Below are 27,580 nucleotides of genomic sequence, written 5' to 3'. Positions count from 1 at the left end.
TGGGTCGTGGCCCATTGAGATGTATTAATGGCCCATGTGCAGGGCCCACCTGTTATGTATTTAAGGCCCGTGGGAGTAGCCTAATGAGATGCATTTGTGGCCCTTGTATTAAGGCCTATGGTGATGTATATGCGACCCATGAGTGAGGCCCGATTTGATGTAATTATGGAGCCCATTGTGATATATATTAGGCCCTTGTGTGAGGCCTTGGGCCCACTGTATATTCGGCTCTATGTGGACCACTCCTTGGAAGCAATGATGGTTAAATGTCCACATTGATAGGCAATGATGGTTGGATGTCCACATTGTGACCTTCCCTTAGGCCTTATTAGACCCATTCTCATCATTCTTTTAGTGGGTTAACCCAAATCAGTGGGTCCCATTCACCATAGAGGGATGGCTCCGTGCTATCGGACTTAATATAACCACGACCGAGGGCCGATCTTTACATTATGGTTGATCAGCTGTTCATCATTGGACCCCGCCTTGTTTATATGCTGATTTGTCAAGGCCGATTGTATAAGCCGATTATCGTGACCGATTGCCGATTCTGATTATCGAGGTCGATTATCGTTCGATCCCAATTATCATGGCCGTTTGCCGATTCTGATTATCGTGGCCAATTGACCGATCAGTGATCGAGGCTGATTATCGTGACCGATTGCCGATTCTGATTATCGAGGTCGATTATCGATCGATCCTGATTATCGTGGCTGTTTGCCGATTTTGATTGTCGTGGCCGATTGACCGATTAGCAATCAAGGCCGATTATCTTGACCGATTGTCGATTCTGATTATCGAAGTCGATTATCGATCGATCCCGATTATCATGACCGTTTACCGATTCTGATTGTCGTGGCCGATTGACCGATTAGCGATCGAGGCCAATTATCGTGACCGATTGCCGATTTTGATTATCGAGGCCGATTATCGATCGATTCCGATTGTCAAGGCCAATTGTTGAGGTCGATTCCGATTCCAATTGTCGAGGCCGGATATCAAGGCCGATTGTCGAGGCCTAATGTGATGTATATGTGACCTGTATTTGAGGCCCAATGCGATGTATATGCGGCCCGTATTTGAGGCCCGTCATGATGTGTATTAGGCCCTTATGTGAGGCCATGGGCCCACTATATGTTAGGCTCTATGTGGGCCACTCCTTGGTGGCAATGTTGGTTAAATGTTCACATTGTCGATGCCGATTGTCAGTGCCGGTTATTGATACCGATTATGAGTATGTGACAGCATAACATCACGATACATGCCCATACGCATCATCTGTATGTTTGTTATGAGATGTGGTTGACCATTGCATATGTCATTGGGCATGTTGTTCTGAGACTCCCTGATATGCGGAGATTGTCTCATGTGAGTACACGATATGTGCAGGATTGATGCATGATTGGATTGTATGACTCATGCATATTGCATTGTGTGTTGTGATTACTGTACGCCCTAACGACATCAGGGCCGTAGCCTCCACAGGTATTTCGTGGATGGCCAGATGGGACACCGAAAATCTGTTCTACATGGGGTGCTATAGATATCCCTGGGTGAAAGTCCCTAAACCCTCTTGGTTCCAGAGGTTGCTCCAATGTCTAGACCGGGTGGATGCATAAGCGTATGAGGGCCGTATACTGTTAGGCCGCGTCTCCCACTGTGTCGTGGTCGGTTGGAAGGGGATGCGGCCTTACTTGCTCGAGAGAAAGGGGCAATGCTAAGCTGAGTCTGACCAGCTCGAGGAATGGGTCCGCTACCGACGAGCCGGTCCCGATATTGGTAGGCGGATAGTGAGGTCTCTTCCACTCACCTTGTTGCGCGCGATGGGGCGGCAATCTGGTTTGGAGTATAATAGACCCCGGTAATTTTTCAGAGAGGAACCGTACTGATATGTGGACTTATTGGGCAGGGATTACATACTCATTCATTCATTTATTCACTATCCACTCGGGCTGGTGGTGCGCAATTAACTGTTGTGTACCTTTGCATGACCAGGATTTCGGTTGGACGCGCGACTAACCTGAGGTCACGAGTCTACCACATTGGGTCTGATTATCTAAATTTAGATATGAGACTGGTTTGGATAAAAGTCTTTTGTGATAGACCCCGTAACCTACGATACTACGTACTACCATCCCGACTTCACACTCCAGCATGGTCATTCCATTCGCACCGCATATTACATTACCTCCGTGGCATATGGCATTTTGGATTACTGTGTTTTTGCATTTATGTGGTCTAGGTACGGCTGATGCTATTCGTAAACTCATCAGGAATTGCATATTGCATCGCATCTTCGACATCTGATATTTGGCTCTTTATGACTCCTCATTTACATAGCTATCCTATATTGCGTATTCTGATATTGATTAATTCATAGACTTGCCCGTATTTTTGCATACTCTGTCATCATATGATTTATGACCTTGTCAGTATTTCTGTTTATTTTGATAATTCCTGCTCTTGTCAGTATTTGTGCTTGCTCTCTTAATTCATGATCTTGTCCGTATATCTGTTTATTCCGATATTATACGATTTAGGGATTACCAGTATTTCCGGTACTGTATGATGATGACATTGTATTGAATACTTGGCACTTATTTTGTGTGCACACTTACACCACCCTCTAAGCTTTCTATAAGCTTATGCACAATAGATGCGTGCAGGAGATGTTAGGTTGCAGCATTGTGAGTTTGGAGCGTGCAGCGGTCTTCTGGAACTTGATTTTCGACATATGTATTTTCCTTTCAACATTATATTCAAATATTTATATTAGTGAATATGTGATGATGATGTTACCTTTGTGATTTGGGTAAACTTGTGGTTATGCTCCATACAAAAAAAAATCGTACTGAAAATCCTCCTTGTAGGATTCCAGGATCGGAATCTGGCGCATGCGTGCTGAGAGCCGAGAATGGGGTACTACGGAGGCTGTCAGCACTGGATTCGGCAATCGAAAATTTTGTGAGCCCGGTTTCCAAGTTTGGGGCGTGACACAAACAATCTTATTAGGAGATCCGTGGGGCCCACATTGATGTATATGTTTCATCCATGCCATCCACTTATTTTGACATATCATTTTATGGCATAAGCTTAAAAATGGAGGCAAGTTTTTTTATTTTATTTTTTTACACACGCACACACACCCCATAGTAGGATTTCACCACCCCGATGTTGAAACGCCTTAGTCTACCACTGGAGCAAGAGTAAGGACTGGCAAGTTAAGTGGACCATACAAGAGGTAGCAATGGGGATTGAATTCCTATCTTATAAAACTTCCTAAGGCCCACCATGATCTTTATTTACCATCTAACCTGTTCATAAAGTCACACACATATATATATATATATATATATATAAAGGGAAAACATAAATATCAACATGATCCAAAACTTTTATGCACTCAAGAAAATTTCATCAGTAAGCTTTTAATCCGTATTTCTTCTTATGGTGTTGATGTAGAGCGAGTTGCAGACAGTTTCATGGCCAAGATGGATCAGAAAAGGCTCGGTCGATGACAGAAGTGATCCCGACCGTTGGACCTTAGATCAGGCGTATCTCACAATCCGGAATGAGTTATATGATTTTGGGGTAGAACGAGCTACTTTAGCCAACCAACTCCGCTATGTCGGGTTGCGTAGTCCGGAATTGCGAAAAACCCCTGGATCGATGGTCGTTTCCCTGCTTTAATTTCGTTTTTACTATAAATAATAAGTTTTAGTTTGATTATAACTCTTCATCCGTCGTGCTTTAGGAGTTACGTCTAACGTGAAAAGAGCTTAGAATAATTAGGGGAACGGTTTGGTGAAGCCAAATAGGACACTTACTATTTATGGTAAGTCGCAGATTCTAGGAGTTTTAGTTGTAGTTTGATTCTAATTTCTTTCCCATTGCTTGGTAGCCCAATTTAAAGGGTTGTGAACTTGTTTTTAGTCATCAATTAATCAATTTCAAATTTTTTAGAATTTATTTCTATTTTTCTGCTTTCTTTCCTCGTGAATTCAAGAAGTCTCTGTGAGGAGTCCAAAGAAGCTCTGTGGATTTAAAGTAGTTATCCTCATCACATTCATCCCTACGTCAAGTGTGGTTTGGTTAAGTATTCAATCTACCTTCCTTTTGAGGCATTCTTAAAAATTATCTTTCAAATGAACAGATGGCATAGATATAACACATAATTCTTCACGAAGCCCTGGGTATGACAGGCTTTCTCCTACTGGAAATCATTTCCAACTAAACGGCAAAAGTTCCATCTAAGGCCCAACGGCTATAAATGGAAAGATTGGCTATTCATTTAGAGGACTGAAGCAATTTAAAAGCTACTCAAATACAAACAATCATTAACTTTTAAATCATTAAAGCTTACGGCCAAACACAACAGGTTGTAAATTTTATATATATATATATATATATATATATATATATATATATATATATATATATAAAACTAACAGCCATTGCACGTGCCACCAAAGATGCACAAGTTCAAGACACGTGACTCATGGCATGACGCGTGCTTTGCTGATTAGGTGGCCCACCTTAGCAAAGGCAAAGATGAAGGTTGAAAGTGATTTTAAACATTACATCAACGTACGTGATCTCATGGCATGACACCATGAAGGAGCCACGTCGGCCGGGACCAGATCTGTTAGGCCCAATCCCACCCTGATCCTACAGTGAGACAAAAGAAACAGGCCGAGCCTAATCACAGCCATTCACTTTCATGCAAGATCCGAGCTGTTCATTAAGTGTGCCCTAACATGAACGAACTGATCTAGACCAATGGGACTGATGCAGGGAAAGACGTTAGGTCAGGCACCGTCTTCTTCAAGGGGATAACTGTTCCGAATCTACGGAATTTCTCTAAACCCCTCACATGGACTTTTTTGGAATTCATGATAAAAAAATAAGAAAATAAAAAATAAATTCTATAAAATTTGAAATTGATTGATGAATGAAATAAAAGAGTTCACAACCCTTTAAATACGCATACCAAGCAAATGGAAGGAAATCAAAATACAACTAAAACTCCTAAAATTCACGATTTACTATAAATTGTAAACTTACTATTTATAGTTGGACGTGATGTCTACTTAGTGCACGGGGTTTTTGGGTCAAAAATAGCAAGTGTTCTGTTTTGCATCACAATGTTGTTCTCCTAATTATTCTAAGCACCTTTCATGCTGGGCCCAACTCTCAAAGGCCAACAGATGAAAAGTTAGTAAAAACAGAATTAAATTAGGGAAATGACCGTGTATCTGATAGTATTTTGCAAATCTGGCTTGTGCAATCCGGCATAGTGGGTTGGATGGCTAAAGTAGCTCGTCCTACCCCAAAATCATATATTTTAGGTCTAGTAATTGATTCCGATTTGCGAGATATGTTCATTTTAAGTTCTGATGGTCCGGATCATCTTCATCTCCGATCGGGCCTTTTCTAGTCCATCTTAGCCATGAAATTATCTGCAACCTGCTCTACACCAGGGACCTAATACAATCTGCTGAAAATGGGAAGAATTGAGATCTTAGATCCTAATTTTCAGTTGAGGCCCAGGACGAAATGGGCCAGGTCAGATCCCGCTTGCCAGCTGGGGCCACTGACAGCCTAACTGTTCAACGAAGGAGGGAAGGTGATACAGTAGAGCTGGAAGCATGGAATGAGAAAGAACCGTCTCTCCACAGTTCATATGGTAGGATGATGTATCAATCTGATCCGTTCATCTAGCTACCTCAGCTGTGGATGTGAACCGGCTGAAAATACACATGGATCGGATGATCGTAGCCATCTCACCGATGGCTCTCAAAGTGAGCGTGTGAAATGGAAATGGTCAATAGTCAAACATTCACCTGAAATTGAAGGAAACTGATGGAAAGGATACGTCTGAGAAGTGTTTTTTTAGAAATATAATCCGTCCATGAGTTGTCATATTATTGAAAGATCTGAGCCCTCCATCAGGTGGGTTCCAAAGTGTGGCCAAAGTGTAGAAAACAAATGGATGGTTAATGCACAGTTTTTTTCTAGTAGATTACTGTGGCCCACCTGATGAATCGATCCCATGGGCATGTGTAATCGGCACGTGGATAAGCTGACGTACACGTGTTGAATTATCAAACCACCCAAATTGGAAACGCAACCGCAGACGTTTCCTTCCTACTCACACAAGTCAAGCACACGCGCAACATGGACCGATCCTTCCATCTTGTTTAAAAGAATGATTTGATCTTCTCCTTCAAAAAGCAGGCCATTTTCGTCCAATGCCGATTGCATGCTGACCCTGCAGTGGCAACGCTGCTACTGGTCAGCAGCTCGGGGGGACCCACCATGATGTATGTATTTTATCCACACCGTTCTTGCATTTTTCGAGGTCATTTTAGAGCATGTATCAAAAAATGAGACAGATCCAAATCTCAGGTGGACCACAACACAGGAGACCGTGGTGATTGAACGCCCACCATTAAAACTTACTGGGTGGCATAAAAGTTTTAGATCAAGCTGATATTTGTTTTCCCTTCATCCAGGTCTGTGTGAACTAATGAACGGGTTGGATGGAAAATAAACACTACAGTGAGCCCTAGGAAGTTTTTAATGGTGAGAGTTCAATCACCAATGATTTCCTGTGGTGTGGTCAACCTGATATTTAGATCTGCCTCGTTTTTAGAACTATACACTAAAATGAATGGGCAAAACTGATGAACAGCGTGGATAAAACACATACATCATGGTGGGCCCCACCGAACATAGACCAGTAGCCACATTGTTACTGTCAGGTCAGTATGCAATCGTCCATTTCCATCCTCAAGTGGGCCTCAATCATATAAATATTTAACTTTTATGCCACTATTATAATAAACGATTAGATTTATCTATTGGGTTGGGACCCTTTACAAATGAAATGAACGGTCTTGATCATGCCCGCAAAAACCGCATCTACTATAAGAGGTCTAGAAGGACAGGGTCACAGGAACACTTTCTCCATGGGAACACGAACATAGAATCTGCCCATGGTTCAAGCAAGATTCATGTTTGGGTGGGCCCGAAACTTCCTGGATTCCAGTTACATCCGACCGCGTCTTCTAGATGTTTGAACCATACGTGCTGTTGCCTGATTTAAATCAACGCCCAGACGCTTGACTTGATAGTCTGTCCGAACGTGCTCTGATAGCTCTTTCTGAATTGACGTGTGATGCATGGTACGTTGTCTTACTATCTTTCAAGTGAGGTGGGCCCCACTTTATACACGGTTGTTGAATGATTAACTACTGTGGTCCCACTCCTCATGAACCCTTTTAGACATAATTGGGATTTGGGACACTCATTTTCAAGACATGGAAAGGCCACTGGCTGCAACTAGACTGGAAAGGGCGCTTGCGGCGAATCGTCTTGGCAGGATGTGTGGGGGCGTGTTTGGATGACCCTCAAATCACAAGTGAAATGGAATTGGATCTCGGAAACGGATTGGCTACTTCCCCTGCCACCAGCCCGGTTGCTGGTGGTCGGTGCTCTGTGGGCCCCACCATGATGTATGTGTTTCATACATTTTTACAGATCATTTTATAGCTTGATTCCAAATATTAGATGGATATAAATCTCAGGTGGACCACACCACAGGAAAATAATAGCGATTGGATATCCACCATTAAAATCCTCCTAAGGCCCACTGTACTGTTTATTTGAAATCCAATCTGTTGATTAGGTCATACACGCCCAGATGAAGGGAAAAAACAAAAATCATCTTGATCCAAAACTTTTATGTCCTCCAAAAGGTTTTTAATGGTTGACACTCGTTCAATACTGTTTCCTGTAATGTGGTCCACTTGAGATTTTTAAATACCTCATTTTTTGTAACATATCATAAAATTATCTGAAAAAATAGATGGACGGAATGGATGAAATACATACATCATGGTGGGGCCCACAGAGCACCGACCATCAGCCATTGGTTGGTGGCAGGGGGAGTAGCCAATCCGTTTCCTTTGGATCTCATTCTACTACAGATACTGTTTGACTTTGAAGCGAGCATTACCTTTTGATTCTGAATAGGAGTTGCAGGCGTTGACCCGAGCATATACACACGTGTGGTAAACATATGAGCTCCTTATGTCGTGGAAACCAACCTTGTCTCTCTTGTAATGGATGGAAAGATACGGTTGTATGAGAAAAAAAGGGATTGAATAAAGGAATGTTTCTCAGGATTAGAAGATCCCAAAACAGGCATGATTTTAGACTCTATTAAATAGCATATGGGATTCAAAAGCAGAGATACGATTGTATGAGAAAAAACGGGCGGTCCAAGAAAGGAAGGTTTCTACAAATATATAGTAATGGATGGAAATCTCAGAACGGCTATGTTTTTTGGCTCTATAAAATGGCAAATAGGATTCACAAAATGAGAAAAGGATTAAAGATTAACAGAAAAATACCCGTTTTGTAAAGAAAGACCCTTCTACCGCGATCTAATTCCCAATAGGAATTGCTCTTTCTTCTTCAATCTCCCTTTTAGCTGCTCGGATATGTAAGCCTACGGGCCTTTTTGGTTCCTTGAAATACCATAGTAATAGGGTATAAAACTCACATCATTAGGGTGATTAATTGTAAAATCATAATAATCCGTCCCAATTATCATACTACTTAGATGGCATTGTGCGTTTACGTGGCATAGTTTTGTGGGTCCCACTATGACTTATGTGTGATATCCACACCATCCATCCATCCTGCGAGATCATTTTATGGAGATAAATAAAAAAGGCAAGGCAAATTCAAAGCATAACTTGACCACGCCATGAAGAGCAATGGAGGTTAAATGCCAGCCATTGAAAATTTCATGCCTTCTAAGGAAGTGTTGGATGAAGCCGACATTTGTGTTTTCCCTTCATCGAAGTCTGTGTGACCTCATGAACGGGTTGGATGGAAAATAAACGTCCTAATAGGTCATAAGAAGATTTCAAAGTAGGACTAATTTGCCCCACTGCTTTTTGCAGTGTGGAACACTTAAGCTTTAGAGCTTTCTCATCCTTGGGTCATGTCATGGATGCCATGTTCGTCTAATGATGGGTCTCGTCGATGTAAGGTGAGATAACTTATTTCACATCACATCGCAATAGACCTGTGAAAAAGACGTCGTGCTAGGCCTTTCCTTGTACTTAGTCGAGGGGATTGAGGTTTAGCTAATGGGTCACACCCATTGCTTGTTTGAAGTGTTGATTTGGCCTATCAATAAATGGTAGGTCTATTTCCTCCATAACAATGATCATATATATATATATATATATAAAGACATTCACAAGAAATAAGATACATTGGATATATTTAAAGTATGTACATTAGATACATTCATAACTCTTGCTCGGCTGGTAGACTCTCAGGGGTTTCAATACCTGGTCAAAGGTTCTAGGACCCATAGGTGGTGAAATTCCACTAGCGTGAGTGTTTGGGGGTGTGTGAGTGTATACAAAAAAAAAAAATAATAATAATAAATAAATAAAATCAATAATAGATATTAAAATATTTAAAATAAATAGATGTGGACAATATAACTATAAGATATCTAAAAAACATTATAAAAATAATGAGATAATTTATCAATATACAATGTCTTACCCATCTTAATAAAATGGAATAGTTGAGCATATATTAATAGAACCCTAATAAATATTGTTAGAAGTATATTAAGTTATTTAAACTTTGCACCCACTTTTGAAGCGGAGCCTTTGATTCACATATTAAAATTCCAAAGTAAAAAAGAACCAAATTAAACCCTAAAACTATTAGATGCTTTTTAGCTAGGGCATATTAATGGTGGGCCCGCTTATTGAATGGTCAGATTTTTCACATTCATGCCACATTGGAACATGGATTGCCTCATAATCACGGGCGTTGATGTTATACAGCCTCTTTAAGGTGAGAAGACAAAGACCATCTACCATGTGGGCCCTACCTCAGATGGCCCATTGTCCAAAAATCACACTAGTTATATGATCTGAGTCATCCACCTCTATATTTCTTTTTCTGGGTAGATGCCAACCTTTAGCTTTTGCTTTCTACCATTCATCGCAAGGCTGCGAATTGATGGATAGGATCGTAGAGATTGTGCTTTGGGGATCATGGTCCATCTACGAGAGATGATAAGGTGGAGTTGAACGAACTCTCTTATTCACGCAGGGATGAACATGATGAGGTCAAGCACCGTCTCCCTCAAGAAGATAACTATTTCGAATTCATGGAATTTCTCTAGACTCCTCACAGAGGCTTCTCGAATCCACGAGAAAAAAAACAAGCATAATAGTAAATAAATTCTATAAAATTTAAAATTGATTAATGAATGAAATAAATAAATTCACAACCCTTTAAATAGAGGTACCAAGCAATGAGAGAAAAATCGGAAGCAAACTACAACTAAAACTCCTAGAATTCACAACTTACTATAAATAGTAAACTTACTATTTACAACTCCGAAAGCCCAATTGGATGAAGAGTTATAATCAAACTAAAACTTAGTATGTATAGTAAAAACAGAATTAAAATAGGAAATGATCGTCGATCCAGGGTATTTCACAAATCCAACTTGCGTAACTAGGCATAACAGGGTTGGTTGGCTAAAGTAGCTCGTTCTACCCCAAAATTATATATGTTACGCGTGATAACTCATTTCAGATTGTAGGATACGCCTAATCTAAAGTCCGACAATCTAGATTACTTCTGTCGATGACAGCCTTTTCTTATCCATCTTGGCCATGAAACTGTCCACGACCTGCTCTACATCACCTATGGTAGAGTCATCTGTCCAGAGGACATGTGGCATGTGACGTGCAAATCGGGTCCATTCGGCATGTGACGTGCATATCGTATGTAGGGCCCTAGCATGGATGGTTTTTAACTAAAAAATCACTCCCATTAGACAATCATATCCATCTGTTCTGTGGCTGTTAAAATGACGGTGGAGAACGAAAACAGTTCGCAGTCAAATATGCAGTGGGATAGACCATAGAAAATATAACGGATAGGATTGTCTCGTGGGTTTTATATTTTTAAAACGTGAGTAATCTATCTGGTGCTGGTAGATGGGTGGACCCGATGCATCGCCCCTACCATATTACGGTTCTTCCAGCTCTACCGTATCATCTCCCCCGCGGTAATGTCCCCATGGTGTGTGGATGGTCCGGACACATCATCCAACTCGACATGTGCGAAATCTGCGGTCGTGATCATCGCAAATTTACATTTTGATGACAGGAAGGAGTGTGTTCTTGTGGGCCATGTTTTGGTGATCCAAACCGTTGATTTAATGTCCCCACCTTGGATGGAGCATATATGTATTGCAGGATCTTAAAGAGACAACACAGCAATGCTCAAATTAATACTATCAAATGGTTGGTAATGGTTGGTATATGCTGATTTTCAGTATATCCCTGATTAAAGGGAGGGCCCATCAGCTCAACGGGTCTGATACCAGATCTGGTGATCCAGAACGTTTATCTGGTGGGTTCCATCCAACTGATCTAGCCCAGCTTTTGGTGATCCAAAATGTTCATTTTCTGCCCTCCATCATGGATAAAGCCTGTTCCAAAACTGGCCCATTAGATGATCCTAACTGTCAGATGGGGCCCACCATTTATGCTAAATGTGGACCATCGACTGTGATTATCCATAGTCAAGTAGTGGACCAGATTTCTAGGATCATCTGAGTGAAATAGTTAGGACAGATAAACCGTTTTGATCCATGAAAGGTGGACCCTACCCTTACCGTTAGAGAAACTTTGATATATTATCTAGCATAGCCTGATGGGTGATAAGCAGGCATTTAAAAATTGCATAGGGGGTAGACAATTAATTTGTATTAAATGTCCAAATAATATATCCCAGTTTGGATGTGCTATTAACCAAAAATAAAGATTACTTGATTATCTTAGTCTGATTGTTGGGCATTGATTGGACAGTTAAAAATGATTTTTTTGTTAAACAAAAAACAATGGCATCATTTGATTAAACAAGTTGTTTATGTCTAATCCCACTATGTCATATCTGACAATTCAAATTCAAATGATACCAACTGTTAGCAAAATATCAACGAGAGATAAATGGAAGTTTTTTCAGTTATTTGACGGTCGATCGAAATTAGGTATTGACCAAAACATAGGTATAACAAATGAAAAATTCAGTCCATGGACCCTAGCATCTTGTAAAAACTTATATAGATGAAAGTTTTTGAAAAATAGAATAACAACCACACTAAGTTAGTCAAGTTTCATACTGCATTACAAACATCTTTATAAATAAAGAAATAGCTATCACTATTCACCAACATGCAATGCCTCGAAAGATACTCTCATTCGGTAATAAGAGTAGGATGTGTGGACAACTAATGGCCAACTCATCATGTAGTGGGTCAAATGAATAGGCCGAGCCTATCACAGCCACTTGCATCTGTGCAAGATCTGGGATGTTCATTAAGTGTGGCCCACCATGAATAAACCGTTGTAGACTGATGGTCCCTAGATACAGCTCAAAACTGAACCCATGAATAAGCGGGCATAAATGTATACCTAAGGCTGACCCAATGCCCTAATTATCAGTCTAAGCCCTGCAAGAAATGGGCCAGGTCTGAGCCCGTTTGGCAGCCTAGCCCATTAACAGCCTGACCGTTCAATGGAGGGGAGGTGGTAGGGTAGGTTGATTTATTAATCCGATCCGTTCATGTACCTACCACAGCTGTGGATGTGAACTGGTTGAAAATTCACAGGGATCCGATGATCCCAGCCATCTGATCGGTGGTTCTCAAAGCGACAGTAGGAAATGGAAATGGTCAATAGTTAAAAATTCACCGGAAATTGAAGGAAACCGATGGAAATGATTGTCTGAGAAGTGTATTTTAGAACCATGAGTTGGCATATGATTGAAAGATCTGAGCCGTCCATCAGGTGGGTTCTAAAGTGTGGCCAAAGTGTAGAAAACAAATGGATGGTTAATGCACAGTTTTTTCCTAGTTGACCACTGTGGCCCACCTGATGAATCGATCCCATGGGCACGTGTAATCGGCACGTGGATTCGCTGACTATACACGTGTTGGATTTTCAAACCATCCAAATTGGAAACGCAACCGTAGACGTTTCCTACCAACTCACACAAGTCAAGCACACGTGCAATATGGACCGATCCTTTCATCTTGTTGAAAAGAATGATCTGATCTTCTCCATCGCAAATCAGGATATTTCCGTCCGACGTGGATTGCATCTGACCCTGCCAGTAGCTGGTCGGTGCTCTATGGGACCCACCATGATGTGTGTGTTTAATCCACACCATATATCGATTTTTCCAGTCCATTTTAATGTATGAACCCAAAAATGAGCCAGATCCAAATATCAGGTGAACCACACCACAGTAAACAGTGGCGATTGAATTCCCACCATTAAAAACTTCTTCGGGGCCACGAAAGTTTTGGATCAACCTGAGAATTGTGTTTTCCCTCCATCCATGTCTGTGTGACCTATTCAACAGGTTGGATTCCAAATAAACATAACAATGTGCCTTAAGAAGTTTTTAACAATGGTATTCAATCACCTCTATTTTCCTGTCGTGTGGTCTGCGATAGATTTAGATCTGCCTCGTTTTTAGTTTCATGCACTAAAATGAGCTTAAAAAATAGATGGACGGTGTGGATAAAAATACATACATCATGATGAGGCCCACAATCACTCTGACCTCTATCCTGGTCTCTACTAGCAGGATCAAAATGCAATTCCATCCTCAAGTGGGCCACAATCTTTCTAAGGACAGTAATATGTGCGGAGTACTGATTCACACAATCAAAGACCTTCTCATTAATGGGCCACAAATCAGAAGATTAAAATTCTCTTTTGGTTTGTGACCCATTTACAAATGAAAGGAACGGTCACGATCATGCCTGCAAAAACTGCATCTACTATAAAAGGTCTGGAAGGACATTGACACTTTCTCCATGCGAACACAGACACAGATTCTGCCCATTGTTCAAGCAAGATTCATGTTTAGGTGGGCCCGAAACTTCCTAGGTTACAGTTAGACCGGACCGCGTCTTCTAGATGTTTGAACCGTACGTTCCGTTGCCTGATTTAAATCAACGCTCAGACGGTTGACTTGATAGCCTGTCCTAATGTTCTCTGATATCTACTTCTGACTTGACGTGTGATGCATGAAGCATGGTCTTACTACCTTTTGAGTGAGGTGGGCCCCACTTTATACACGGTTGCCGTCTGCTTTACTACTGTGGTCCTATTCTTGATGAACCCGTTCGGACAGCATTGGGACACTCGTTTTCAAGACATGAAAAGGCTACTGGCTGAAAGTAGGCTGCAAAGGACGCTTGCGGCGAATCGTCTTGACAGATGTGTGGGGGCGTGTTTGGATGAACCTCAAATCACAAGTGAAATGGTTTTGGATGTGGAGATGGTATTACATAAGACCCCGGCCTCACCTAAGACGGTCCGGACCTTACTGTCGTGTTTACCATTTTGGGTGAGACAGGGTCTCACTTAATGCGCTCGCTTGGACGGGGCTCTGAGAAGCAAACGGATTGACTACTCCCCCTGCCACCGTGGACGGTGCTCTGTGGGCCCCACCATGATATATGTGTTTCATCCATGCTGTCCATATATTTTTCTAGATCATTTTATGGTATGAGACAAAAAATGAGGTATATTCCAATCTCAAGGCGACCACATTACAGAAAGCAGTGTTGAATGAATGTGGACCGTTAAAAACTTTTTGGTGGCCATAAAAGTTTTAGATCAAGCTGATATTTGTTTTTTCCCTTTATGTGGGTCTGTATGACCTAATCAACAGATTGGATGTCAAATAAACAGTATAGTGGGCCTTAGGAAGATTTTAATGGTGGATATCCAATCACTATTGTTTTCCTATGTGGTCGACCTGAGATTTGTATCCCTCTAATTTTTGGTTTAAAGTGTACAATAATCTGTAAAAATGGATGAACGGCACGGATGAAACGTATACATCATGGTGGGGCCCACAGAGCACCGATCATCAGTCACGGCGCTGGTGGCGGGGGAGTTGGCAGTCCGTTTCCGTTCCGGGATACCATTTAGCCGTACATTCATTTCGTCGCTGGAGGGGAAACGAATTGCGTGGTGTGCCACACACCACCAACCTCGGTGGTGTGTTGACGCTAACAAGTTCTGTGGGCCCAACATGATGTATGACTTACATCCAGAGCGTCTGTCCTTATGTAGAGATGGTTATATAGCTTGTCGCCAAAAATGAGATAGATCCAAATCTCAAGTGGACGATACTTCAGAAAGCAGTGGGAATTTAACGTCTACCATTAAAACCTTCCTGGGGTCCCAGAAGTTTTTGATCAATATGATATTTGTTTTTTCCTTTCATCCAAGTCTGCCTGACCTTATGAAAAGGTTGGATGGAAAATAAATATCATGGTGGGTACTAGGAATGTTTCACCGATAAGAATCATTGTCTTCATTGATTTCTGTGGTGTGGTCCACTTGAACTTTGAATATGACTCATTTTTGGACTTGCTCCTTAAAATGATTTTACTATATGGACAGATGGTTTGGATATAACACATACATCATGGTGGGGCCCACAAAACCTTAAGTTGTTGGATCACAGTCATCGAAGTCCTTACATGGGTTATCAATCTTCCTATCATATTATTTTGATCATCTGCTTGGATTGTTTGTTCATATAGATGAATTAGGTATTTATTTTTTAATTGTTTATGATTATTTTTACTTTGTTGGTTATTTTATATATATATATATATATATATATATATATATATTGTTAGCTTGTTAGTACACCCACTGTCAGTTCACACTTCACTGTTAGCCACCCCACACTTTGTCGATTATAATAAGCTACATTTACATATTTAAAAAATTGGCGTTATTTTAGCCCATTTAGTTTATTTGTCCATTCTTGTTCTTTTGATAAATATATCAGTTGTAAATAGTAGTGAAAGATGCAAAAAGAATACATTATGGAAGACTCACCTCTACTATTTTGCAAATTACTTAATCGTTGATTACAACCGGTGATTGAAACAATGCATGGGTTTTCAAATCCAATTTTATTTACTCGTTTGAGCTTAGGGTCACTAGAATCAAACATCATGTCATGGATGACTCTAGCATGCATGGGTTTTCAAATCCAATTTATTTACTCGTTTTAGCGTAGGGTAATGTTGAGGGTCAAATATTGCATATTAGACCCCAGTTATTACCTGAATCTACAGGCATAATACCGTTTAATGGTTGATTTAATCGTGTTTGTGATGCGGAGTGTACTTACGAGCTTAGACTGAAAAAAAAGGATGATAAAGCATAGATTTAATGCGCTGATGATACCAAGGGCAAGGGACGGACTCCAAGGGACCAAGATCAACGGAATTTCACACCAGAGGTCCGCGAAAATTGAGAAACTGAAGCTCAAGCGGCCTGAAAATCAGCCAAAATGCAAGATCACTGGGTTTCCATCATCTGTTTCGCTCAAAAATTCATACATGGCTTGAGGGCCATAAATCAACCGTACACGTAAAATTTCAGCCATTGGATGCCTCTGGAAGTGGCATAACTGACAGATCAGTCACCAAAACAGTGATATGGGGCCCACCTGATCTCTGGATACGTTTCAATTTTGGACTCAACGTCTTAAATTAAAAGGGGAAGAAGATGGACGGAGAGGATTATACAGATACATCACGAGTGGACCCCATTGACATCGTCAGTGCACAGTGCACAAGTGCACTCGATGTGCACTAAATCGAGACAATCGGTCAGCGCCGCTGACCCGATCCATCTCGCACACGGAGACAACGGACGGACGCTGTCCGTTCATTTTTGTGTAGTGGGCCCCACCCATCACCCGTATCAACGATCTGGACCGTCTATTCGTCCCGTGGGGCGAAAAAATCCCATTCCTAGGTGGTATAATTTCAAAATATTGCGTAGATCGGTTTTTCATTATTCAAACGCAATTTGGACGGCGGTCTAAAAAGCTCAGTATGCTACACCAAATCCAGTAAAAAACTATCCATTTTCATCTAATTTTTCGAGCTGAATACAATGAACGGGGTGGATTCTTCCAAAAACATCTCTGTGGGGCCCACCGAACACGACGGCGTGCTCTGTTTTTCGTGGGCCTTGCGTTCGTGAAAACCGGACGTTGTGGGCCGTTCTGTGATCAAGGGCACGGTCGGATCCATGATCCGGACCGTCCACACGCTCAATCAGGTGGTCCTGACCCCACTCATGAAGTCAGAATGGAAGATGGGATAACCATCATCCTGAAATTCAAACCAAACGCAATGAGTTTGCGTTTTCCGCTGGCTGCTGCGTAACTTACTGACTGCGTAAGCCCCAGCCGACCCCGCTGCTGCGTAAGACTTCCGCATAGAGTGCGGAAACTCTGCTCCGACTACAGTTCTATAAAAGGAGAGAGAGAGAAAGTGTAAAAGGGCATCAACCGGGATCCAAATCTTGGACGGCTGCACAAGAGAAAGAGATAGTTAGAGTTTTTATTATTTAGTTTTTAGTACTTATGTTTCTGTTTAAAATAATCAGCCCATTCATGTGTGGCTAAACCTCTTAGCTAGGGCTAAGAGGTGAAGCTCGTAGTCTGATGGGAGAGACTTTACTTGTGCCTCTTGTTTAGACTGATTGATGTTGATTTTAGTTCAAATTAAAAAGAATACTTTCAGTTTTTTTTATGGTTTGTTGTGACTGAAATTACAATAGATCTGCGATAGCTTTGAGTATTTCTTCCTCCTTTTTATGTTTATGACGTCAGGAAGTCATGTTGTTCACCATCGTCTCCTTGACATGGTCGGATGACGGTACCCTTCCTAACCTTCATAGCATGTTGATTGGTTGGTAATTAGTTTAATTCTGTTGTTTGCTTTGTCTCCTGGGCATGGTTTGGTGATGGAATCCATTCTAATTCATATACCTTTCATCTCGTGAAAACTAGATCAAGTAAGCTCAGTTTAATTTCTATAATTCTTAAAACAGGCATAAGATCTCCCTGATCTCTACAAGTGGATCCTCTGAATCCCTAGTTTCCTTCTTCTGAATTCCTTAAGTTTTTAGAGTAATATTTCACTATTGTTCCTCAAAAACCATTCGATTTATATTTCATCTTAATCTAGTTCTAATTTTACCTAATTTCAGATTACATACAAGTTTCAGTCCCTTAAGATTCGACCTCGGTCTCACCGAGTTTATTACTACATCACAACCCTATACTTGGGGAGTGAACAAGTAACTAGAATCAAACATTATGTCATGTATGACTCTAGCACGCTTCTACTTTCTAACCACGCACGTAAACAAAATACACGTGACCTTGTGTTTGTGTTTGATTGAATTGCAAAAACATTCAGTTCAAGAGTTTCAACACAAAGTTATGGGCTCACATGAGTATCAACACAAGGTCATGAGTACGAGTACCCATGGTGGTGCATGGGTTCAAGACATGTTTTGGGCGTGGTCCATCCATAATATAAACCATTTATTCAATGGTTCATCTACATGATAGATTATACTAGATGGACGGCTCCGATGGATTCATCGACCTACCACTTGTTCCAGTGAGAGATGACTCCACATATATTCCAGTACTACCAGCTCTACCGTATCATCTCCAAATTAGATGAGGCATTTCTTTCAAGTGGGCCATCTTATGTCGTGTACTTCTGAGTTCATGTAAGAATATTTGCCTATTTTAAAAGTAAAATAAGGTTTCTCCTTCTCTAAAAACGTGCTATCAAGGTTAGGACTCTTCAAAGTAGTACCATTCCCAATTCCTTGCAGCTTCTCACAGAGGGATCACCTAGCACATGGAAAAGACATTGGGAATTGTGTTGGCCCCACCCAAGTGGGCCATGGGACAGATATCCCACAGTCCAACTGGTCTTAACCGTTCGATGAAAGATCCCCCAGGCTGGGATTCTTTCATCCTTTGATCAATGAACTCTTTTCATATTCACACCGTCTCTTTAACAGTGTCTCTTGGAGGTCATTGATTGAAGGGTCAGGATCTTCTGTTTTGTAGATTATTGAGTGGCCCTCCACTAATTTTGCCATCTCAAAATATGAACGGTTTGGATCACTGAATAACTGACTCAATTCTACTAAATCATACCAGCCTGTAAGTTTGCTGACGAGAGGATCCTACAGATGTCTATGATCCAGATCGTTTATTCAGTGGGCCCATCGTGGGTGGACGAAAACTAAAAGATTCGCACCATTGGGGTAATCTTAATCATCCAAAAGATCTCTTTTATAACCGCTGATTAGCACTCATCCACGTGGATGGATCTACTGACCATTAACAGTGTCCATCAGACCATGGGGGCATAAGAAAATTCTCAACGGTCCAAATCCAACAATAGATGTTTATGGTCAAGATCACCTGTATGTTTGATTTTCAAACTATTCTCCATCTGCCATGGGGCCACCATTTTGGTAGCTTTGAACGGATGTAATGAGTGCCACTTGTACGGCCGATTAGTCGCAAAACGGTCTTGTTAGCATCGCTCTCACCCCTTCACTCCATCACGTGATGATCCAGACCGTTCATCTAAAAGTCCACTCCCTATGCGGCTGATGTGGAAAAAATCCACTCATCGTATATCTCATCGCTTGAAAGAACGGCCTGTATACCAGCTTTTTAACTCTCTTTAGCATGAACTGTGATGATCTCCGGTCGGTGGGGCCATGTTGACAATAAACTCTATAGGATTATTTTGGATGAATGGTCAGGATCAGTAAGTGACATGTGGATTAGAATCCTCTGGGGACTCTGTTGTAGAAGCACCTGAAACAACATAACTCTGGGACACCTCGTGCGACATTTACTCCGGCTTGTGTTCATCTTAAATTCGGCTTACAACCCTACTTGAACGGATGGCGAGGAAGGGCGGAGATCAGATTTGGTGTGTCCAGGGCCTCATCTAAGATGATAAGGCCCTTACCGTGGGTCCCACCTTGATGTATTATTCTACGTCTATGTCATCCATACGTTTTCACATATCATTTTAGGGCATGCGGTTCAACTGTTTTTTCATATTATTTTAGGGCATGGGCTCAAAAATAAAGCAAATGCAACTATGTTATAGAAAATAGAGGTGATTGAATGCCCATCCTTATGGTTCCAGTATGTTTATTTTCCATCTAAAACTTTTATAGCTGAAAAAAGTTTTTAATGGTTGTTGATGTTAAAATCTGGATCACCCTCCACTCAATGTGGTGAACCTTCGACAGACTCTAGTCCTACACAAAAGGGTGAGCAAAGGAGACTCTGGCTAAGCTGGAGGACCCTCCGATGCCTAAGTCAGGCTAGGGAATCTAGGTCTAAATTGAATGTAGAGAGATAATGCGAGATCTTGCGTACCTATAACAATGGGGTCCCCTGGTATTTATACCTGTGAGTTAGGCGATCCACGTCTATCAATCTCGGCATAATTCCCTCAATCAGCGTGATATTATGATCGTAGAGATATTATCTGTAATCTTTGGACCACGCGGCGTATCATGTCTTAATGGTGCATATCTTTGGGTAAGATCGTTGGTCACGTTCACGTCTAGGTCGATCTCTAAATTCGACGTACGAAGTACCTTCACAGGCTCGGCCTCAGCCTCGGCACATAATACACCCATGCCGAGACTTGCCCTTAGTCTCGACACATAATACACCCATGCTGAGACTTGCCCTCAGCCTCGACACATAATACGCCCATGCCTGGACTCGACCTCGACCTCAGCACATGCCATATACAAGCCCTGACTTAACCTCGGATTGTATAGTCATGAAGCCAAGCTCTAAAGGTTAGAATCTGTTGATGGGTTACTGAGGTCGAAGTTCATTACTGCTTGATATGGAGAATGAAGATCAGGGCCAAGCTTAACCATTTCCCTTTGGATGAGGTCGAGGGTTTATATTAGCGAATCAGAATGGCAGTTCTGAGTCGTGACTTGAGAGTTAGACCCTGACGTTGTATTCTCCTTTCGAGGCCTTATCATCTGAGGCGTGTGGTCCGGGCTGATCCCAATAATCCTTGTACAAATTTTTCCATAACAATTGACAGTCACCTTTGTTTCATATACTAGTTCGGTTCACCTGAGATTTGAATCTGCTTTAACTTTTTATCTTATGCCATAAAATGAGATATGAAAATGGATGAATGGTGTGGATTTAAAATAGATACATCAAGGTAAGCCCCACGGTAAGTGCTTTACGCTCTTGAGTGGGGCTGGGCCGCACCTAATCCACGATCCACTTGCAATTTATATATGTCGCAAGCAACAACCCAGGGCTTTTTTGAATTTTCAAACCAATGGTAAATACAGGGAAAATGGTTAGTAATGATTTCCCTCGGTAATTCCAGCGGCAGTACCCATGCTTGATTTGACGCTAGCTTCTTTGGGCAGAAAACCGCCGATGCTAGGAAATATATATGGAGCCTACGATGATATATGTGGTTTATCCACACCGTCCATCTATTATCCCAACTTAAATTAGGAGATTATCCAAAAAAAAAATAAGGAAGATCCAAAGCTCAAGTGGGGCACACCACAGGATTTAGAACATCAAATATCTACCTTTAAAATTTTTTTGGGGCCACTGTTTCCTTTGGTGTGAGTCACTTGAGCGTTGGATCGGCCTTATTTTTTGGCTTATACCTCAAAATATTATGCTAGAATGGATAGACGGCACAGATACATCATATATATATATTACAATGGGACTCACAAATTTAAACCAATCCATTTGGACCGGTTTTCCAAGTAGAAATACGTATGAATTTTCAAACGTATGCAAGTGTAATCATTACTTATTTACAGCGCATTTACCTTGTATGTGGAAAATCAAACATGCCCCAGTGTAACTCACCTCTTCTCCTCGGGAAAAAAATCGCAGCGATCCACTCCCCTACAATCGCCGAGGAATTCGCTCACCAGCTGCGAGGAAATGGGAGAGTGAGAAGGAAATCCCAATGTCTCATTTTCCAACAACATTGCCACATGTTAAAACAATGGGACCATCTAAAACCCACGTGCAAACTTCAGAAAGGCTCGATACGCGTCGCCACGTGTCTTTTTCAACTCTTTGAAAACACGCTCGAATTCCCACCCGCCTCAAACAGATGAGGGTATATATAGAGAGAGCCGTCATTTCCTCTCTTCCATCGAAACAAAAGCTCTCCGAAGCAGATCTGATACAGAGACAAAGGACACTCTACTTCACAATCAGAGCCGTTCATCTAATCCAAAGATGGTAAAACCGATCTCGAACGTTAGAAGTGCCAGCGATGAAGAGCTCCGCTACAAGGGCGTCAGGAAGAGGAAATGGGGGAAATGGGTGTCAGAGATCCGCCTCCCGAATAGCCGGGAAAGAATCTGGCTCGGATCTTACGATACGCCGGAGAAGGCCGCTAGGGCCTTCGACGCTGCCGTTTTCTGCTTACGTGGCAAGAAAGCGAAATTCAACTTCCCTGAGAATCCGCCGGAGATTGCTGCTGGCGGGACGCTAAGCCCGGCGGAGATACAGGTGGTTGCAGCCAGGTTCGCCAACGAGGCGCCTCCACCGAGGCCGGAAAGGGTTGTGGTGTCGTCGTCAGCGGCGTCGTCGGAATTGTCGTCGCCGCCGTCGTCGGAAGTTTCGGAAGGCGGACCGCACAGTGGAGAGAGCGAGCTGAAGATGGATTGGTCGTTTTTGGATTTCCTGGAACCCAAGGGATTCAACGAGAGCACGTTGGATTTCGGCCTTTTTCCGGCGGGATTCGATCATCTTTCCGGCGGGGATTTTGGGCAGTTTCCAGAGGCGGATTTTGGAGTGGATAATGGGGGTTTTTCTCAAAGTTCACTGCTGTGGGATTTCTAAGTTGCCGGAATGTTGGAATTCTGGCAAGTTTTTTGGCCGGATTCTGACACTTCGCCGGAAAAGTGACAATTCATATTGGAAAATTTTCATTTTTTCCCCTTTTTTTTTTGGCGAAAGCCATTTCTGTTGTAGCTTGTTGCTATATTTTGAGGAAGAGCATTAAAACCCCTCTTCCCTTGTAGAAATTACCAAATATACCCTTCTTTTAAGTGAAATGACCAATCTTCTTGATTTAAATCAGTGTTCTTATTTATTTATTTATTTGAGAAAACACTTTGATACTCCGGTAGAGTGTGAAGGATAATACGCCGGCACCTTGAAATTACGCAAGTTGCATTCATGGCATAAAATTCAAATTGAACTGTCAGTTTATATGTACGATCAACCAAAAATTAGAGCCACTTGACAACCCGGCTGGTGGACTATGGACATTTAATGGACAGTTGAAAAAGAAAATATCCAATGGTCATATTTACACTAAGAGAGTGTCCAAAAATCAGAGGTTAAGATTGTTCAACTAATCTGATTTTAGGTCTGTGGGTAAAATACAGTAGGATCCACAATTTAATTGGTTTAATTTGATTTCATGTATGCCACGTGTATAGTTTCTGAGTGAGTGCTTGTGTATCAAACGTAATGCTCTGCCAGAGTATAAAATAACTCACCTTGGTTTCTTTCCGCTGTATTTTCGGAAGTGGATTGCCTGTGACCCTGGTCTTATCTATGTGGGCCATGTGGGGCCCACAGAGATGTATGTGACAAATCGACTCTGTTCATCTGTTTTTAAAACAACAGTAGGTAAGATTTAAAAAATAGGCAAATTCAAAACTCACATGGGCTATTTCATATTAAATAATGGGGATTGAACGCCTGGGATGACAGAATTTTTGTATCATATGATATTTGTTCCTTCAGTTTATCTGAGTAGTAATAACCCTATGAACAGTTTGGATGGCATATAAACATCATTGTCAGCTCTAGAAAAGTTTCAACAGTGGAAGTTTCTGTTCCCACTGTTTCATTGGTGTGGTCCACCTGAGTTTTGGATCTAACTAATTTGCAGTATACTCTCCTTTTTTGGTCTATCAAAACACATGGACGGAGTGGATTTGTCACGGACGTCTCCGTGGGTCGTACACAGCCTCGGAATAGTTATATCTCTGCCCGGCTGACAGGCAATCTGCTTCCTGTACCTTGGAGGGCGGATTAGGTGCGCCTCGGCACGCCCCCGGCCTCACCCAAGGTGGTACGGACCTTACCGTGGGGCCCACCTTAATGTATGTATTGTATATCCACGCCGTCCATCTGTTTTGATGGATCTGCTTATGGCATGAGCCCAAAAATCAAGCAGATCTAAATCCAAGCAGGACTATACCCTAGGAAATAGTGATAATGTACCATTAAAAATATATTGTGGGCCATATAAGTTTTTTATTAAGCTAATATTTGTTTTTCCCATTCATTTAGGTTTTTGTGACCTTATGAACAGGTTGGATGGTAAATTAACATTACAAAAACATTACCATGGGCCTAGGAAGTTTTTAACGGTGGGATGTTCAATCACCTCTTTTCTTCTAGTATGGTCCACTTGAGATTTGGATCTGCTTCCGTTTCGGTACTATTGCCCAAAGGTGATCATTTTCTTTCTACTGATAGTAGGATGTGACATTTTAGTGGGAGCCATCATCGGTAGAGGGAGTGGGTTGTAGCCCTAACCGTGGGGCCCACCTTGATGTATGTATTCTACATCGATGTTGTACATCTGTTTCACCAGATTATTATATGGCATGAGGTAAAAAATTAACCAAATCCAAATCTTAGGTGGACCACACCATAGGAAACAGTGGTGATTGATCATTAAAAACTCCTTGTGGGCCATTCAAGTTTTGTATCAAGCTGATATTTTTTTTCCCCTTCATTTTAATTTCTACAAACTTATCAACAGATTGGATGGAAAATAAATATTATTGAAAGATTATAGTAGGCCCTCCAAAGTTTCTTATGGTGGGGCATTCAATCACCACTACTTTCTATAATATGGTTCACCTGAGATTTGGATCTGCTTCAATTTTAGACCCATCTCCTAAAATGATCTGGAAAAATGAATGGACAGTGTGAATGTTGAATACGTAAATCAGGTGGGCCCCACGGTAAGGACTGCACTGTCTTAGGCGGGGCCTGCTGCACTTAATCCACTACCATAGGCGTAATCTCTATGGGACCACCCTTGATGTCCAACTGATCATCCATTCTGCCCATCAGTTTCACCAGCGTAATATGAGGTATGTGTTATATACAAACCATCAGTCCATTTGGTGAGCTCTTTGAGTCTTGAGCCAAAAAATAAGACAGATACAAATATTAAGTGGACCACACTGCAAAACGTAGCGGGGGATTGAACCTCTACCATTGATACCATTTTAGAGTCACAGAAGTTCTGTTTTTCCTGCTCATCCATGTATGTGTGACCTTATGAACATATTGGATGGAAAATAAATGTTATGGTGGGCTCTAAAAATATTTTATAGGTGAGAATCATTGTCCTCAATGCGTGTGGTCTACTTGAACTTTGGATATGACTCATTTTTGGGCTTATACTTTAAAATGATCTCTCCAAATGGATAAACGGGGTGGATATAATAAATACATCATTGTGTGGCCAATGAAACTTTGATCTCCTTTGAACGTTCGTATATCTCAGAGCTCGATGAGTGTAAACGGAAGCGGATTGGCTGGTGTACCACACACCTGCTATATAGCTGTGTATTGATGTAGTAAGTGGGTCCAATCATAAGGTATGTGTATATCCAAACTGTCCATCCATTTTGCAAGATTTTCATAAGGCTTGAGCCGAAAAATAAGATCGATATAATGATCAAGTGGACCACACTGAAAAAAGAAGTGATGGATTGAATGTCTGCCATTGAAACCCTTTTGAGATTCACATAAGTTTTGGATCAATTTGAAATTTGTTGTCATGTTATGAACAGATTTGATGGAAAATAAATGTAATAGTTCGGTTCAGTTCTGTTCTACATACCAAACCGTTCTCCTAATTATTCTAAGCTCTTTTCACGTTGGGTGCAACTCCTAAAGCCCGACGGATGAAGAGTTATAATCAAACTAAAACTTACTATTTATAGTAAAAATGAAATTAAAATAGGGAAACGACCGTCGATCCAGGGGTTTTTCGCAATTCCGAGCGCGCAATCCTGCGTAGCGGGGTTAGTTGGCTAAAGTAGCTCGTTTTACCTCAAAATCATATATTTTACGTTAGATAACTCATTTCGGATTGCGAGATACGCCCGATCTAAGGTCCGACGGTCCGGATCACTTTTGTTGTCAACCGAGCCTTTTCTGATCCATCTTGGCCATGCAACTGTCCGCGACCCGCTTTACATCAGAACGGAACCGATGTAATTGGTTCTTTGATTTTTGAATCTAGAATCGGACCAAACCGGGCCATTTGGTCGGTTTCGATCCGGTTCCACGGTTCGATGTGCACCCCTACATGTACCTACACTAGCTATATAGCTAGTGTGCGGTATACCAGCTAATCTCCTTCTGGACGCGGATTTCCTGCTAAAGCCTTTTGCAGGAAGTTCTTGCATAAGGATTTTAGATGGGGCCCACTGTGATTTTTGTGAGAAAGCCACTCCGTCCATCTGTTTTTCGAGTTCATTTTAGGACATGCAAGCAAAAATGAGGAGGATCAAAAACTCAAGTGGGCCACACGAGAGGAAACGGTGGGGAAAGAAATTCCTACCGTTGAAACCTTCCCAGGATCCACCTTGATGTTTATACTCCATCCAAACCGTTTATAAGGTCATTTTCACTGAGATGAAGTTAAAAAACCAATAAATTAAACCGATACAAAACTTTTGTGGCCATATAAATGTTTCAACAATGATCACTAAATCTCCATTATTTCCTCTGGTGTAGCTCACTTGAGTTTTTTATCCTCATTTTGATCGCATGTCCTAAAATGAACTTGAAAAATTAATGAACGGAGTGGCTTTCTCACAAACATCATAATGGGCCCCACACAAAATCTTGTGCAGGAACTTCTTGCCAAAATCTTTTGCAGGAAATCTACATCCTCTACTTCCAGTGTAAGCGTCATCTTGGCGGCGCGGATTAGATCCTGACAAGGTCAGTGGCCAAATCGGTACTAAAGTGGCATCACCAAGCTCTCTATGGACCCAACATGATGCATGTGTTGTATCCATACCATCCATCCATTTGGAGAGATCGTTTTATTGCATGAGAAAAATAATGAGATAGGTCTAAAGTTCAAGTGGACCCCACCATAGAAAACATTGGGGACACTGACATACACCGATCAAAGCTTCTTAGGGGCCACAGAAGTTTCTGATCAAGCTTATATTTTTGTTTTCACTTCACCTTTCTCTATGTTAACTTATGAATAGGTTGGATCTAAAAAATACGTCATGGTGGGCCTTACAAATGTTTCAATAGTGGTTGTGATTGATCCCACAGTTTTATGTGGTGGGTCCACTTGAACGTTAGATCTATCTTATTCTTTTTCTCATACCATAGGACGATCTCTAGAAATGGTTAGACAGCACATGCATCATGGTGGGTCTGCAGAGCCTAGTGACGGCACTTCGGTAGCCATTTGGCTACTGACCTTGTCAGCGCCCGGGCTTCGCGGAGACGGATTGGCTACTCC

The 27,580-nt window shown here is 41.5% G+C and overlaps 1 protein-coding gene across 1 annotated transcript; it reads left to right on the top strand.

Moving 5' to 3' along the window:
• The first annotated feature begins 22,179 nt into the window (after nucleotides 1–22,179).
• LOC131251759 (ethylene-responsive transcription factor ERF017-like) lies at nucleotides 22,180–23,124 on the top strand. Its single transcript, XM_058252694.1, has one exon. The coding sequence runs from the start codon at nucleotides 22,279–22,281 to the stop codon at nucleotides 22,885–22,887; it is 609 nt and encodes a 202-aa protein (XP_058108677.1). The 5' UTR covers nucleotides 22,180–22,278; the 3' UTR covers nucleotides 22,888–23,124.
• The last annotated feature ends 4,456 nt before the right edge of the window (nucleotides 23,125–27,580 follow it).

Source organism: Magnolia sinica, chromosome 7 (genome assembly GCF_029962835.1).
Source record: "Magnolia sinica isolate HGM2019 chromosome 7, MsV1, whole genome shotgun sequence".
NCBI lineage: Eukaryota > Viridiplantae > Streptophyta > Magnoliopsida > Magnoliales > Magnoliaceae > Magnolia > Magnolia sinica.
This window is presented reverse-complemented; position numbering and strand designations above follow the sequence as displayed.

Excerpts from the sequence above, each read along its gene's own strand:
- LOC131251759 (XM_058252694.1), top strand. The coding sequence starts at position 22,279 with ATGGTAAAACCGATCTCGAACGTTAGAAGTGCCAGCGATGAAGAGCTC.